The following is a 17,566-nucleotide window of genomic DNA, read 5'->3' on the forward strand; positions in this document are numbered from 1 at the left end:
ATGAGAGTGAAGTGATGGAGGGTTAAAACGGTTTTACTACTAATAGTTCTTCTGGAAACCAGTCAAGAGCCCAGGAGCAGGAAGTTATTGTTTTGTTCAGCCGAGTGGAGTGGTTGACTTCAGGCAGCAACCTAGACAGAGGCAAACCCCAAAGATATTAAGGATTTGGGGGGATTACAGAGAAACGTGTGCGACTGGCCAAGGACACTGTATGTGTTTTAGCTTTGGACTCATTTGCAAAATGCCTTATTAAGTTGGACAACTTTTATTTCGGTTACCCTGTGTCCCCAATTTCAGGAATTGTCTTTTCAAATGTAATAATCATACGATGAATTATAGCAAATAAATTCTGAGTATTTACAACGGTATTTCACAGTTCACAACAAACCTGGCTTCAAATAGTATTAGAAATCTTTAAAATACTTTACCTGTGCTTGATTGAGTTTGCCTTGTACAATGGAACCAATCAAATTGTCAAAAAAAGTACAAACCCACCCATCTGGCACCCCAGACACGCTCGAGCAAACAGCCATTATTTGAACCCAGGTATGCGTGATGGTGGTATGAATCCATGCCTGTTGTTTACATTTTTTGATGTACCCTAACGGTAAAAAAAAAAACGAATCTAGGCCTATCTCTAATCCTAACCTTAAACTAGTTTCTATGCTTTACCATAAATCACTAACTAATCCCTAACCCACCCCTAACCATTCGCTAACCACTCACTTACTTGCTAAATTGAACATTTTGAATATACACGTTTTTTCAGTTTTGTGGCAGTGATTTTCAGCTAATGTGTGCATTCTTTAAGTGATCATCTTGATGTGTTCACTTGTCATGCAATGAGACCATTTGGTATGACGGTGTATGATTGACCTGTAATGTCTCACGAATGCTGGGATGGAGATTTATCGTATGTGATACCAGCCTTCACAACAGCTTGAAGGTTACAAGTAAGTGCTAATAAAATAGTCACCATATCCTAGCAGTCACCATACCCTAGCAGTCACCATACCCGAGCAGTCACCATACCCTAGCAGTCACCATACCCTAGCAACACCATACCCTAGCAGTCACCATACCCTAGCAGTCACCATACCCTAGCAACACCAACAGTTTAAAATAGGCTACTAAAATCATTACAATATTGATAAATAGACAAATACAGTTTAGCGGTATTAACCCGACTGACTTTAGGACCATGCAAACACCTGGGAGCAGGAGGGAAGGCTGTTTGTATGGCTGGCTGGCTTTATGGAGAGCCCATGACTCAGCTGCAGGAAACAGCGCAATCTTTTCTCAAAACAGAGCAGATGCTGAGCTAGTGCGTAGCAGATCATTCTTGTATGACATGGGTTTGTAGAACATTAAGTCCCCTATTGACTGAGGTGAATGAAGCTACATCAACTATGTGATAATGACTGGAGTCAATTTTGTTTGTTTTTTGCTGTTCTCCAAAATAAACTATTTGAGTTTTTAAATTGTGTAGAAATGCAGTAAATGAGCTTCAATTTTATAACAATTCCGTGCAGGGAAATTCCCTGTCACACTGCCATACCCTAGGTTTAGCTGAAATGACTCCCCTGCAATAGTTCCAGACACACTTCTATGCAGTTGTTACCTAGTTCTTTATCAGTGCCAGTTCCCTTTTTTATTAGGGCTGTTTGGTCACACAGTCACTCCGAGGTACTAGGATCAGAAAGAACGAGACATCTGGTTTAAATTAACAGCAGTTTAACAGACCCTTAGAAAGTGTAGCTGTGTTCCCAAACTCATATTATGGGCAGGTCTTGTGTAATTTTAATCCAAAGGCAGGAAGCAAGGGTCAATTAACCAGTAAAAGCACACTGTGTCTTTGGGGAACCAACAAAAAAAATGTGACCTTTTTGTTTCTTGTTTATGTCAACTAATTTCCCCCCACTAAACCTCCGGTCCCTGCCATGGCTGAATCAGGTGGAGTTATTAGCCATTGCAAAAGTAATTAGAGTGTCAAGGGAACCTTGACGAGGAAAATTGGCCATATTCCATCTACTTCCTCTGGCCGTTTTTGTCTTGTCAACAAACCAAGGGCACACTGATGCCTGTGAATAACTTGAACCTTTAAAACGCTATCACGCTAATGTTCTACTGACCACATTAGAAATATACCCCAGGGATTCCTGTGTTTGTTACAGTTAAGATAAATGTATCGGCTCCCTCTCTCTCTCTGTGTTTTCTGATATCGTGGGGACCGAGTATTTATTTGTGCTGAGTTTGAGTTAGAGGCCACTTCTCCGCACCTTTGCTGGCACCAGTGCATGTTCCCAAAGAGCCCAGGTCATAGGATGACTACGAAGAGGGGTGCAGTATGTCTCTAATAACAAACAGCCTGTCCTCAACCTGGGGTGCTCAGGCATTGTGGTTATTTAAAGCAATGTAGAAATTTGTGCCACTCTGACTGAACTCAATGACTGGAAATGTTGAGATTTCAGATCATCTGTCACTGTATGTGAGAGATAAAAATTATTTTAAAATAGACATTTTTCACAACAACCTTTTCCTAACTTATGCATAATTTGTTTCCATACTTACCCTCCAAAATATGGAACAATTACTGCACAAGGTGGGAAGGTAAACTGAAATGAATCTACTGTAGAATACAAAAACCTGGGGCTCTAGAAGTTAAACATTTGTTTTTGTGTGTCTGCAGCTAGAAAAGTATATCCAGGAAAACATCAAGATGGAGATGGTGCATATTCAAGACCATCCAGTACACAACCAGACTGCTACCATGCTGGAAATCGGAACTAACCTGTTGACTCAGACTGCAGAACAGACCCACAAGTTAAACGTTGTCGAGGCTAAGGTAATGGCTACATCTGAGTTATATGTGATCAGAATCTCAAAGATGCTTCTTAAATGAGATGTTCCATAAAACTAATTAACAATGAGGATATGCATGAAACAAAAACTTATACTCTATAAAAAATATATCCTAAGAGACACACTATGGAACTTAAGTTGCTAATAGACGTTAATATTTGGCTTGAATGTCTGCTGTTTGGTTCAAATGATATACACTGCACAAAAATATAAACACAACATGTAAAGTGTTGGTCCCATATTTCATGAGCTGAAATAAAAGATCCCAGAAATGTTTGATTCACACAAAAAGTTTATTTCTCTAAAATATTGTGCACAAATTTGTTTACATCCCTGTTAGTAAGCATTTCTCCTTTGCCAAGATAATCCATCCACCTGCCAGGTGGGACATATCAAGAGGCTGATTAAACCGCATGATCATTACACAGGTGCACCTTGTGCTGGGGACAATAAAAGGCTACTTTAAGATGTGCGGTTTTGTCACACAACACATTGCCACAGATTGGCATGCTGACTGCAGGAATTTAATATGAATTTCTCTACCAAACATTGTTTTAGAGAATTTTGCAGTACATCCAACCAGCCTCACAACAACAGATCTTGTGTATGGCATCGTATGGGAGAGCGGTTTGCTGATGTCAACGTTGTGAACAGAGTGCCACATGGTGGGGTTATGGTATGGGCAGGCAGGCAGGCATAAGCTACGGACAATGAACACAATTGCATTTTATTGATGGCAATTTGAATGCACAAAAATACCGTGACGAAATCCCGAGGCCCTTTGTGAAGGTATCTGTGAGCAGATGCATATCTGTATTTCCAGTCATGCGAAATCCATAGATTGGGTTCTAATTAATTGATTTCAATTGATTGATTTATCATATGAACTGTAACTCAGTAAAATCTTTGAAATTGTTGAAAGCTGCGTTTATATTTTTGTTCAGTATAATACAAATCAATGTATTATCTCATGAAACCACACCAATCCTTAGTTTTAGGCAAAATGTTTGCTCATTTGTTTATGGAAGATTGCAGCTCTCTGTCCAATAAGGTCATTTCGGGTAAATATTTCTGTCCAATTATAGGACCCCTTTTGGCTCAAGAACACCATCAGAGGTAAAAGTTCTGCATAGCCTCATAATGCTAATTTGTCTCTCTGGTCAACAGAATAAAACTGTGGAATGTATTTATTTTTTAACATTGCTCACACGTTGGTGGAATCTGTTTATTTGGTAACACTTTACTTATATTGGTGACATAGTAATCATTAAGGAAGGGATTAAGGCTGCCGTTCTGTACATTACCTTGGAAATAATTGACGACGCATTGAGAATGAATGCTACATATCACCACTCTAAGTAAAGTGTTACCATTTATTGTCATTATGTGTAGGTTATGAACCAGACATCAAGAATTGAGATCAAGTTGTTGGAGAACTCATTATCTACAGACAAACTGGAGAAGGAATTATTGGTACAGACTTCTAAAATCACTAAACTGCAAGACAAGAACAGGTACAGTATAACATTTTGATATCTGCATAAGTTTGCTATTTCCTCATTAAGACGTGTGGTACAATCTCAACTAAAATAGCTGTTACATATTTCTGCAGCTTTGAGCTGAAAAATAATTTATGTTGAAAAGACATATCCGTGCAAAGAAGCATATTTGAAACCATAACATTACTCCTGTACTGGGGAATCTTGGACAGAGCACGTTGCAGTAAAATGTATGTCATGAGAAATTCAAAATAATGCTTAATAAATAACTACAATATAAACAAAACTCCCAAAAGTAAAGCCCTTGCAAAACTTTTTTTTAAACATTTTTATTTCACCTTTATTTCACCAGGTAGGCCAGTTGAGAACAAGTTCTCATTTACAACTGCGACCTGGCCAAGATAAAGCACAGCAGTGCGACACAAACAACAACACAGAGTTACACATGGGATAAACAAACGTACAGTCAATTACACAATATAAAAATCTATGTACAGTGTGTGCAAATAAAGCAAGATTAGAGGAGGTAAGGCAATAAATAGGCCATAGTGGCGAAATAATTACAAGTTAGCAATAACACTGAAGCGATAGACGTGTAGATGATGTTGTGCAAGTAGAGATACTGGGGTGCAAAAGAGCAACAAAATAAATAACAATATGGGGATGAGGTAGTTGGGTACAGTTTTCATTGAGAAATGTGACAGATTTCCCATAAAAGTTCAAGATGTAACAGATAGACTGATGTAATTTGTCTTAAATGAGATCATGGGGCTCACAGCTGAATCTTGTTTTGCACTCTGTTTTGGTTACACATCAGGCCATATGGGGTACCGTTGACAAATATAATGGGCCACTACATCATATGAAAATTGACTCTATAAGGGGATCCTTTCTCAGCTTCTTGATCACCATTACAACTGAACTGGTGCCCATAATCAACAGCAGCAGGCCACAGCAACATAAAAATCATTCAATTAGGAATAATCATAATTTTCACAATTTATGTTGCTTTGCAATGGTCAGTATGTTGAATTCATAATTTTGCGCAAATTTAGTTTGGCTCTGACATCCACTACTGTAAAGCTATGAAATCACTCATACGGTATGCAGTATAGGATAATGATACAATGGCTTTAAGCCTCAACTCAGATCTCACTGTGCCAATGTAAGGGTTTTGAATGCCCAAGTCACTTAGTGTTGCTATAACTATTATTTACATGGTTTTTGGTATTTACATAGTTTTTACATTGTTCAGGTGTAATTACAGTGAATGTACAAATTGTTACGTGTAGGGATTACAACAATAATATCTGTGTGCAGTTTCAACCAAACTCATAATTACCCTGCTAGGATCTCACCCTTGTTTGAGATCTTTTCATATACAGAATGTGTAATGTCAATGTGATGTCTATGTATGAATGTCAACAGGTTTACTGAGCTATGCAGATAGTTAGTTACATTATGCCTGTATCATGTTTTAAGGTATGACCCAGGTGCAGACAGTGCTGAAGAAACAAAAGTTTATTCTTTAAACAGGGGCAGGCAAACGACAGGTCAGGTCAGGTCAGGCAGAGGTCAGTAATCCAGATTAGTGTGGCACAGGATGACAGGCAGGCTCAGGGTCAGGGCAGGCAGAATGGTCAGAAACGGGAAACTAGAAAACAGGAGCAAGGAACAGGGGAACAAAACGCTGGTAGGTTCTACGAACAAAACAAACTGGCAACAGACAAACAGAGAACACAGGTATAAATACACAGGGAATTATGGGGAAGATGGGCGACACCTGGAGGGGGTTGGAAACAAGCACAAAGACAGGTGAAACAGCTCAGGGCGTAACAACTTGCCCATGTAAATACATTGTTTTAGAAGCACAATTCAAGGTCAGCCTTGTTTCACTCCAACAGCAGTTGTGAAAGATGTAATTGAAGCAGGTTACATCTTTACAAAACCACTGACATACACTTACCTACCTGTTTCATCCACTCTTTGAGCCACATTTAGAATCACCAGATGTGTACTTTGGCCAAACATTCAGTTGCAGTGTTGTTCATCTAGTGCTATGTTCACTTTGCTATCCTCTCATCAAGTTACATACATTTGGCTTGTTTCAGTGTTTAGTCAACCAGAGTCCACATCTATTTTCAGCTACGACCCTAGAGCATGGGTTTATCTACTCGACGGTTAGTATTTTTTTGGAGTTACTTACACATGGAAGCAGTGAAAGTGAATTAGTTAGCTTGGTTGTCAAGAGACAACGGGGCCTGTTCAAATACTTATTTGTCCTTCTATCATTGTGGTTATTCTGGTAAAGCAAGGGTTCAAGTTTACACCAAAACTGTAGATTAATGATCAATCGATGTAGGGCAGGTACAGTAGGGAGGTAGAATGCTTTATCAAAGCACATAGTATATCATTGAAAGTCAACAGACATGCAGTTGACATGTTGCTGATAGTTTGTAGAGCATCTACAGATGGACTATCCAAATAAACACCCGGCCCCTTTTGGTGTGTAATTTAGAGAACAAGCGACAAAAGAAGGCTTGGTAATCAAAATACTACGAAATATACTTGTCACCTATCTTCTCAGTCATTTGGAGAACAAGGTGCAGGTGTTGGAGTCACAGCAGCGGGACGAGCTGGAGGACATGAGGGAGGAGAAGAATAGGCTACAAGGACTGGTGAGGACCCAGACGACAGCCATCGAGGCTCTAGAGAGGCAGCTGAGTGTGGCCAGCACCAACAACTCAGCCCTGCAAAGGCAGCATCAGCAGCTCATGGAGTCGGTCCACGCGCTCATCAACATGGTGTCTACCGGTACAGGTAGGAACACCTTCAGAAGCTCAGGTTTTGTCAAATGCAGTTTGCTTTCTGATAAGTCCACACTCGGCTGAAGAGATCAGTCGAACAACCTTTTGTTGTTTTGATTGGTTTTTCAACAGGACAGAATGAAGTTAGGGGAACAGACAATAAAGCAGGAATGACGGGAAGGAAGGCCACAGACAGCGACCGAACCAAGGCTCAAACCACATTGCAGAGGTGGTCCGGGAGTCGAGTGTCATAACTCAACCAGACTCCGGCGCTCTGTTGAAGTGTCAAATCAAAATCCAGTACACTCCAGTGTCTAACTCCAGATAGATAGAATGTTCATAATGTCATTGTGACAGACAGTCGATAGACATGCTGTAAATCACCATGAGTGCACACTTTCACGGCAATGAAAATATCAAACGTTATCAGACATCAACACCTAGGTCCCTTCTGGGGAAATAGAATCCACTGATGGATCCGAGCCAGTTCCTCTCTAGAGTCACAGCTTAAGGCTGGGTTGGAGCTAAAGACGCGGCTTGTTTGTTTGATGGGTCAACATGAAAATGTAAAAACTTTGGGTGGGCCACAATGTGTACACGTTTGGGGACCATTGCACATTCCTAAATTCAGATAAAACTAACATTCTGGAAAATGGGTGCGGATATCATATGTGTTGTGCGGTCTTAATGACATCCAGTCGTTAATGACACAGAGAGCGAGAGAAGGAGAGAGAGAGATTGTTGGGAGCTGACTTCATGATGTTTTTGGCCGTCAAGTCTTGGATTCACTTTGATAACTCTCATTTGAACTTCCCAATCAACATCTTGCCTGAGTAGGACATGTCAGCATCTGTTTCCGGAGACGTTCCCAACTCAAATGAGACTGCTTTCAATTATCGTCATCAGATGGTTGTCTACCCTTTGTAGATTTTAAACAAAACACTTATTTTTGGCTTTGTTTCAAAATATGTGTGTGTGTGTGTGTGTGTGTGTGTGTGTGTGTGTGTGTGTGTGTGTGTGTAGGGATATTGCTGAGAGACCAGAGGTTTTGTGATTGTGCAGAAGCCTATAAAGCAGGACACAACATCAGTGGAGTCTACTACATATACATCAGTAACATGACAGAACCCACCCAGGTGAATAAATAACACTGTCATCATCCTCACCATCCTGAGTACACTGCATGTTTCAATCCAACTCTTACGTTGTCAACTTTCTCTTGTCAACTTTCTCCAAGTGCGGCTGATAGATCAAAGTTTTGTTGAGTGGTGCCTCTGTCGTTGATGAGTGCAATGACTAGATTTGAGTTATTGTTTCACCAGGTGTTTTGTGACATGGAGACTAGTGGTGGAGGCTGGACTTTGTTCCAGCGCAGAGTCAACGGCAGTGTGGACTTCCAGAGAACATGGAAGGAATACAAAATGGTGGGTACTCCTGACAACCTCCAACTTTGGAATTCACAGCTGACGTTAGGGATGTTACTGTACTGTACCCACCTGTGTTAGATGTGTTGTGCGGGTGCTGAGAATAATGTTCTTGTCCCAATAAAGACCTGTGTAAAATGTTTTCCCATTCATCCATTGGGCCGCTTGGACACCTATTCATCCATTGGCAGACCAGTTCAGATGCCAAGAGCTGACAAAGCATCAAACATGGACTACTTGAACTTAAAATATAGATGTAAGGTGCCCTTGTGTAATGGTGTGATCATCCGATGTTTGTCTGTAGGGTTTTGGGGACCCTGCGGGAGAGCACTGGCTTGGGAATGAGCTGGCGTTTCAGATGACCAGTCAGACCCAGTATGCCCTGAGAGTGGAGCTGAGAGACTGGGAGGGGAACACACCCTACTCCCACTACGACAAGTTCCAACTGGCCAGTGAGAAACAACAATACAGGTACAGTACTCGACCTCGTGACTTCACCATGTCCATATGGAAAACGTAGCTCTTTCGAAACTGATTTTTCATGGCTGAACACAATTTTCTACTTCCCACATAGCCTTGGGAAGTAAGGGTGCTGCAGCACCCGCTGAAAAATCGGAATTAAAAACAATATTTATGTCACGCCCTGACCATGGAAAGCTGTTTATTCTCTATGTTGGTTGGGGCGTGATAGTGACCAGGGTGGGTCATTTAGGCTAATTGTATTTCTATGGTGGCCTGATATGGTTCCCAATCAGAGGCAGCTGTTTATTGTTGTCTCTGATTGGGGATCATATTTAGATTTTCCCCATTGTGTTTGTGGGATCTTGTCTACAGTTAGTTGCCTGTGTGCACACCAGTAGCTTCACGTTTCGGTTGTACTTGTTTGTATTGTTTGGTGAGTTTCGGTTCATTAAAATATGTGGAGCTCTACGCACTTGTCTTGTTCCAATCATTATAACAATCGTGACAATTAATCCAAAAATACATAACAATTAAAGATAATATAATTTTTTCACAAAAGTAGTGCACTTGGCCTTTACTAGTATTAGCAGACCAATATAACAGTATCTTGCAGGATTCAATAGTTGGAAATGTAAAAGTTGTTGCCCTGCCCCTTTCTCTGCGATTGTAATTCTAATGGGATACAGAAATAACAGCACCCTGTCCTCAAACACATCAAAAGGTGAAAAGTTATGGGCATAGACACAAAACATCCACATCAAATTAAATATTTTTCTTGATCAAATAACATGGAAAACAACCAGTTTTGTGCAGTATTAATTTACAATCCTTACAAACGACTTCATGTAAATGTACACAGGCTGTGTTGTACATAGGCTGGTCATCTAGGTTTGTACCTGCAGACTTTCCATCACCATGAAAAAAACTATGCACACTACAGTAATTGAGTATATTGAGACATCAAGTGGTTTTTGATGATGTGGCTCAGTTGGTAGAGCATGTTGCTTTTTTATTTAACTAGGCAAGTCAGTTAAGGACAAATTCTTAGTTACAATGACAGCCTACACTGGCCAAACGCGGACGACACTGGGCCAATTGTGCGCCGCCCTATGGGACTCCCAATCATGGCCGGTTGTGATACGGCCTGGAATTAAACCAGGGTGTCTGTAGTGATGCCTCAAGCACTGAGATGCAGTGCCTTAGACTGCTGCGCCACTCAGGAGCACCAATGGTAGTGCCCAACGTGGGGCTTGCAATGCTCTGGTTTTATATTCCGCAAGTAAACACTCAAATACATTTGGTTGAAATGTTTTTACAAAAGTAGTGCACTGTGCCTTTAGTAGTCCTGTATTTTAGCGGACCAATATAGACTTCTTCTTTAGACTTCTTCAGTGCAGTCATTCTTTTTTCTTGCATCCCCGGGTAAAAAAATGGCATGACCTCCCACTCCCAAACGACTTCCTAAGGCTATGGTCATACGAGACGGATCGTAGGGACTTGATCTGGCTGGCTGACAGGAGAAGTGGGTGGGAAGTGGCAAGCAAAGGCCTTGAAGTTTGTCTGCTTCACTTTGTTCAAGGTCAGGAGTTTGTGATGAGGTGTGTGGTGACAAATGCCTGCACCATGAGTAACACTGAGTCACAATGTCGATGTGGTCATTTCTTTATCTGACTCAAAGGACCACAGTATAGAAAATGGGGAACGGTAACAGGATTTCTGGCAAGAACTATGCAAATATGTACACAGTTCAAGTTTACTATGTCTTTGTAACCACAACAAAACTCATTGCACATGAATAATCCTGGATCCAATGATATAGGAATAAATATCAATGTTGTTATTAATCACATATCGCCTTTCCATTACAAGGAAAATAATACAGTTCTTATTGTATATCTGAAAGCCATGTAAAATTACTTTGAAAAAAAGTCTACAGCGTTCGCTTTCTGCTTCAACTTTCCTCACAGTATTATCTCATAGCTATTTTTTTTGTATGGAATGAATTCAAAATGTGATTTTGGCATCAGAAATCCATCAGTCCCAGTCAAGCTCACTTTCCCATCTGCAGGCTGTTCCTGTGGGGCTACAGTGGAACAGCGGGAGAGCAGAGCAGCCTGGTATCACATGGCACCAGCTTCAGCACCCGCGACGCCGACAACGACAACTGCCTGTGCAAGTGTGCCCTCATGCTGACTGGGGGTAAGGGTTAAAACTTGTCCTCCACGAGGGAATTTAGGGCATTATGTTATGTGAAAGTGACATACAAGCAGTAACCCCTTTCTTACAGCTAGCTGACTTGAGGCATGCTGCCAATATGGCTTCTCACTCTGGTAAATGAATAACATAGCTAATGCCTTTCATGTCGTGACATAAATATATAATGTTTTTGTTTTCATCAAATTACGTGGGTGTCAACATGTCATAACATGCCAGCAGTTTTTTATGACGTGTTGTGACATGTATTCTGTTGACCTTGCTATGACAAGAAAAACACAGTTTAAGCTCAAGTAAAGTTAATCAGTTGTTAAGTACTTGGTGTGACATATACAGTGGGCTCTGAAATTATTGACACCCTTCATAAAGATTAGCAAAAATGACAGTGTATAATAAATAATTCAAATAATGAGCTATATTGTATTTCCAAAATATTACAATTATATTATTTTATACTAATCCAATTGCTCATAAAAATAGATTTTGTTTACCAAGGAATATTTATTTTTCTCAGAAGGGTAGGGGGCAAAATGATCAACACCCCTATTTTCAATACCTCACCAGCTAATGGCAGTGAGGCTTTTTCTAAAAATGTTTTATGATATTGGAGAACACGTTTGGAGTGATATTAGTGTCACGGACGTCTTCCTCTTCATCTGAAGAGGAGAGGCGAGAAGGATCGGAGGACCAAAATGCGACGTGGTATGTGTTCATGATGAATATTTAATAAAAGAAAGCACTGAACACTGAATACAAACTATACAAAAACAATAAACAAATAACGACAGTGAAACTACAAATGAGACCTGTGCTGACACAAGCAACTAACATAGACAATCACCCACAAGCAAACAGTGAAACCCAGGCTACCTAAGTAGGATTCTCAATCAGAGACAACTAATGACACCTGCCTCTGATTGAGAACCATACTAGGCCGAAACATACAAATCCCCAAATCATAGAAAAACAAACATAGACTGCCCACCCCAACTCACGCCCTGACCATACTAAATAAATACAAAATCAAAGGAAATAAAGGTCAGAATGTGACAATTAGACTATGCCTCCAGACAGAATCATTCCAGAACCTTGATATTTCTTTGTCTGTACTAATGGACGGCCCTCTTCAATTCAAACCACATGTTTTCAATGGCGTTCAAGTCCGGAGACATAGATGGTCATTGCAAAATGTAGATTTTTTTTGGTCAATTAACCATTTCTTTGTGGATTTTGATATGTGCTTGGAGTTATTGTCTTGCTGATAGATCCACTTGCGGCCAAGTTTCAGCCTCCTGGCCGAGACAACCAGGTTTTTTAAAGTTCATGATGCTGTTGACCTTAACAAGGGCCCAAGGATCAGTGGAAGCAAAATAGCCCCATAACATCACAAATCCACCACCATATTTTACAGTAGGTATGTGGTTCTTTTCTGCATATAATTCCTCTTTTCGACGCCAAAACCACCACTTGTGTGCATGGCCAAAGAGCTTTATTTTCATGTGATTCAACAAATGTAAATGGCTGGAGTTTGCTAAACGGCACTGGCACTTGGATTGGAACCGGTGCTACTGTAAGATGGCATGAAAACCGAGCTCTTTTGGCCCAATATGTCCTCCAATCTCATAAAACATTTTAGAAAAAGTGCCGTTATCCTCGCCAGGTTAGTTATTGAAAGTTATTATAGAAAACTGGAATGTTTGTTTTAACCCCAACATTTTTTGTATATATATATTTTTTACTTAAACAAAATCTATTTTTCTGAGCAATTGTATTAGTTAGTATAAAATAATATATTTCCCAATTTTATTGAGCGTACAATATACTGTAGCTCCGTATTTGAATGATTTATTTTATACAGTAATTCTTGCTCATCTTTATCAAGGCTGTCAATGATTTCGGACCCACTGTAAATACCTACATACTAAAAATATATATGTTTTTCAGGTCTACATGTTTGTATATAATTATTAGTTTGTTTGTGGTACTATAGTACTCTCGATCATTTTATTTTAGTCTGAGATTCCTGTGCTTTTTGTGTAACACCCTGATAAACTCATTGAACTCCATACAGCAGTTTCAATCTGAATGGCTTACTCTCTTCTTGACTCCTCACTGGGCACAGACGTCATTTCAACTTCTAGTTTTAATTTACTTTGGGTTGAGTTGTCAACTAATTTCAATTCAATGTGAAATCACCCTGTCATTGGATTTAGGTTAATAAAAGTTGGGTGAAAAAAATCAGAAGTTCTCTTTACGTTGATGAATTATTGCAAATCCAATCAGTTTTCCATGTTGATTCAACATCATCCCATATATATTTTTTGGTTTAAATGACATGGAAACAACGTTTAATTAAATCAGTTTTTGCCCAGTGGGTCTTGACTCTAGGCCCAGAGCTAAAGACAACAAGACAAGGCATAAACGCAATTTCTGGGATCTTCACCAGATACAAGCATTCCAGCTCCTATCTCCTAAGTGCTGTGTAAAACACATCCCACCTCAAACCATTCCCTCAGTCACACAAACTCCAAGATAAATAGCTTTTTAATACTAAAACTTTGATTGATTCTGAAACTTGTTTAAGTTAATTGCTCCAGCACAGCTGGAACCCCTTTCAAAATGTTTGAAACTATGTCATCCGTAATCAAACCGCTTATGGGTACAACCTCTTGACACATGCCATCCAAAGCAAACAGCAGTGAGGTGATATTAGATTAATCAGAGATGAATTTGCAGTATCTCTCTGAGGCGCGAGTGTGGTTCTCATAGCAGGATCCATGTTTGCTTTGAAATGGAATAAGAACCTTATGCACAGCAGGTTAGCACACCACTACCATGAGTCAAAACACCACATTTGGTGAGAGAGAAAGAACTTGGTTGGAAAAGGGGGGGGGGTGATTAATTGAGGCTTAAGGACTGTGTGGCAAGCTGTTCACAAGTGTCGGTTCCACTTTAATTGCTGTAACCATTTTGCTAACACAAAGACATATCTCCTGGAGTCCATCCTGCTATAACCCAACCACTCTTTCTGTTTTTTAGGTTGGTGGTTTGACGCTTGTGGCTTGTCCAACCTCAACGGCATTTACTACACCGTGGGCCACAACATCCGCAAGCTGAACGGCATAAAGTGGCATCACTTTCGGGGACCGAGTTATTCACTTAGTTCGACAGCCATGATGATCCGACCATCCGACTTCTAAGACCGGACAGTCATTTGGAGAGGGGAAGGGCTGTGAATGGGAAAGGGGCAGTCATTTGGAGAGGGGAAGGGCTGTGAATGGGAAAGGGACAGTCATTTAGAGAGAGGAAGGGCTGTGAATGGGAAAGGGGCAGTCATTTGGAGAGGGGAAGGGCTTTGAATGGGAAAGGGGCAGTCATTTGGAGAGGGGAAGGGCTGTGAATGGGAAAGGGGCAGTCATTTGGAGAGGGGAAGGGCTGTGAATGGGAAAGGGGCAGTCATTTGGAGAGGGGAAGGGCTGTGAATGGGAAAGGGACAGTCATTTGGAGAGGGGAAGGGCTGTGAATGGGAAAGGGACAGTCATTTGGAGAGGGGAAGGGCTTTGAATGGGAAAGGGACAGTCATTTAAAGAGGGGAAGGGCTGTGAATGGGAAAGGGACAGTCATTTGGAGAGGGGAAGGGCTGTGAATGGGAAAGGGACAGTCATTTAGAGAGGGGAAGGGCTGTGAATGGGAAAGGGGCAGTCATTTGGAGAGGGGAAGGTCTGTGAATGGGAAAGGGACAGTCATTTGGAGAGGGGAAGGGCTGTGATTGGGAAAGGGACAGTCATTTGGAGAGGGGAAGGGCTGTGAATGGGAAAGGGACATACATTTGGAGAGGGGAAGGGCTGTGAATGGGAAAGGGGCAGTCATTTGGAGAGGGGAAGGGCTGTGAATGGGAAAGGGACAGTCATTTGGAGATGGGAAGGGCTGTGAATGGGAAAGGGACAGTCATTTGGAGAGGGGAAGGGCTGTGAATGGGAAAGGGACAGTCATTTGGAGAGGGGAAGGGCTTTGAATGGGAAAGGGACATACATTTCTTTGCCTCATTGTCTCCAGGACAAAAGCAGGTGTAAATTTATGTTTTTAATAGCAAACAATCAATCAGTCACTGGATGACTGGGTGTCATTTAGTACAAGCGAAAACGTTGGGAGTCAGCAGAAGAGACCAGACTGATAGTCTTCGTCACTTGGCACCTTTATGCAGTGTAGATCTGGCCTCAGCTCTTTTTAATATATACTATAAGGTGCCAGATTCTCAGTCCTCTGATGTCTTGCTTTACCACACTGTGCTAGTGATGTCAAAAATACACATTTACACAGCTCCCTCACACCCTCAGTGTTTATTCCAGAACATTCTGAAGCTGTCATCATCAAGACAACATCAAATGAATATATAGGAATGTCTCATATCCATGAGCCAAGAGGACTATTTTAAATTAACCACAGATAAAGACCCCAAGACAAAGAAATGGAGGACATTTTGGCCAGAATGTGCCAGAATATTTTATGATTGACAAGATGTGATATGGACAGGTCATACTGTGAGGCCTGCTTATGAAATATTTCAACGTTCCTACTTTTTTTTTGCAAATTGTATTTGCGTACTGTAAATGTGAGCTAAACTTTGACATAATTGTTTTGCATAACTGGATTGTATGTTTAAATTTAGGGTTCATTGCTCTGCCATTTCGTGTGAATCTGTTAATATTTCTCTAAGCTTGTTTTTTCTATTAAGGATATCTCTACATTCCTTTTTTAATGTACTTTTCTCTATATGTGCATTTTGACCTTTAATTTAAGCATGAGTATAGAATGCTATTCACCCACTATTAGTTTGGGGTGGAGATTAAATAAATGAAGGTGTGGCGGAGGTGTGTCTACAGATACTCTGTATTCTGGCTTTGACTTAATTCCCTAATAATTCAACCACATTTATGCGTGAGGAAACCATTAATAAAGTTTAGCGACCCTACCAGTTCCAAGTGGGAAAAGCATCTACTATATTTTCAGATAGAAATAACACCATTCTCCATGCACTGTAAATTACAACTTGAGCTATTGATACGAGCTAAAAGACATGTAGTCTAATTAAATCGTTATGGAGCTGTCACGCCCTGACCTTGGTTATCTTTGTTTTCTTTATTATTTTGGTTAGGTCAGGGTGTGACGAGGGTGGTATGTGTGTTTTTGTCTTGTCTAGGTTTTTTTGTATTCTATGGGGTTTTGGTATGTCTACGTATATGTAGGTTTATGGTGGCCTTGGCCGGGCTAGAATGGGCATCCAGCCAGGAAGGAGGGTGCCGGTTTAGCGCTCCTGGTCTCCAGTATACCTCCTTGGACCAGGAAATCCTGCGCCGGCTCTGCGTACTGTGTCTCCGGTGAGTCTGCAGGGCGAAAATAAACATCCAGCCAGGACGGATTGTATCAGCTCTACACTCCAGACCTCCAGTGTGCCTCCACAGTCCAGTACGTCCTGTGCCTGCTCCCCGCACTCGCCCTGAGGTGTGTGTCACCAGCCCAGTACCACCAGTACCGGCACCAATCATCAGGCCTCCAATGCACCTCCAGGGTCCAGTACGCCCTGTTCCTGCTCCTCGCACTCACCCTGAGGTGCGTGTCCCCAGCCCAGTACCACCAGTGCCGGCACCCCGCACCAGGCCTACATTGCGCCTCGGCAGTCCAGAGCGTCCGGCGACAGTACCCAGTCCGGAGCGTCCGGCGACAGTACCCAGTCCGGAGCGTCCGGCGTCAGTACCCAGTCCGGAGCGTCCGGCGACAGTACACAGTCCGGAGCGTCCGGCGACAGTACCCAGTCCGGAGCGTCCGGCGACAGTACCCAGTCCGGAGCGTCCGGTGACAGTACCCAGTCCGGAACCTCCAACGACGGGCCACAGTCCGGAACCTCCAACGACGGGCCACAGTCCGGAACCTCCAACGACGGGCCACAGTCCGGAACCTCCAACGACGGTCCCCAGTCCGGGGCCTCCAACGACGGTCCCCAGTTCAGAACATCCGGCGATGATCCACGCAGCAAGGGTCCCCAGCCCGGGGCCTACGGCGAGGATCCGCAGTCCAAAGCCTCCGAAGATGATCCACGGGTCAAGAGCGGACTCAGAGTAAAGAAGGGGGGAAGCATCCAGAACCAGAGCCGCCACCGAGGTTAGATGCCCACCCAGACCCTCCCATATAGGTTTAGGTTTGCGGCCGGGAGTCCGCACCTTTTGGGGGAGGGGGTACTGTCACTCCCTGACCTTAGTTATCTTTGTTTTCTTTTTGTTTTCTTTCTTTATTAGGGATA

The 17,566-nt window shown here is 41.8% G+C and overlaps 1 protein-coding gene across 1 annotated transcript in view; it reads left to right on the top strand.

Moving 5' to 3' along the window:
- angpt4 (angiopoietin 4) overlaps positions 1–16,154 on the top strand; it is a 43,223-nt gene extending 27,069 nt beyond the window's left edge. The window contains exons 2-9 of the mRNA XM_029682686.2: positions 2,690–2,845; positions 4,255–4,376; positions 6,949–7,181; positions 8,192–8,304; positions 8,491–8,592; positions 8,897–9,063; positions 11,123–11,253; positions 14,308–16,154. Of these exons, the coding sequence (XP_029538546.1) occupies positions 2,690–2,845; positions 4,255–4,376; positions 6,949–7,181; positions 8,192–8,304; positions 8,491–8,592; positions 8,897–9,063; positions 11,123–11,253; positions 14,308–14,468 (1,185 nt within the window). The 3' untranslated portion in view covers positions 14,469–16,154. The remainder of the gene's footprint in view (positions 1–2,689; positions 2,846–4,254; positions 4,377–6,948; positions 7,182–8,191; positions 8,305–8,490; positions 8,593–8,896; positions 9,064–11,122; positions 11,254–14,307) is intronic.
- Positions 16,155–17,566: the final 1,412 nt, after the last annotated feature.

Source organism: Oncorhynchus nerka, linkage group LG15 (genome assembly GCF_034236695.1).
Source record: "Oncorhynchus nerka isolate Pitt River linkage group LG15, Oner_Uvic_2.0, whole genome shotgun sequence".
Classification (NCBI taxonomy): Eukaryota; Metazoa; Chordata; class Actinopteri; order Salmoniformes; family Salmonidae; genus Oncorhynchus; species Oncorhynchus nerka.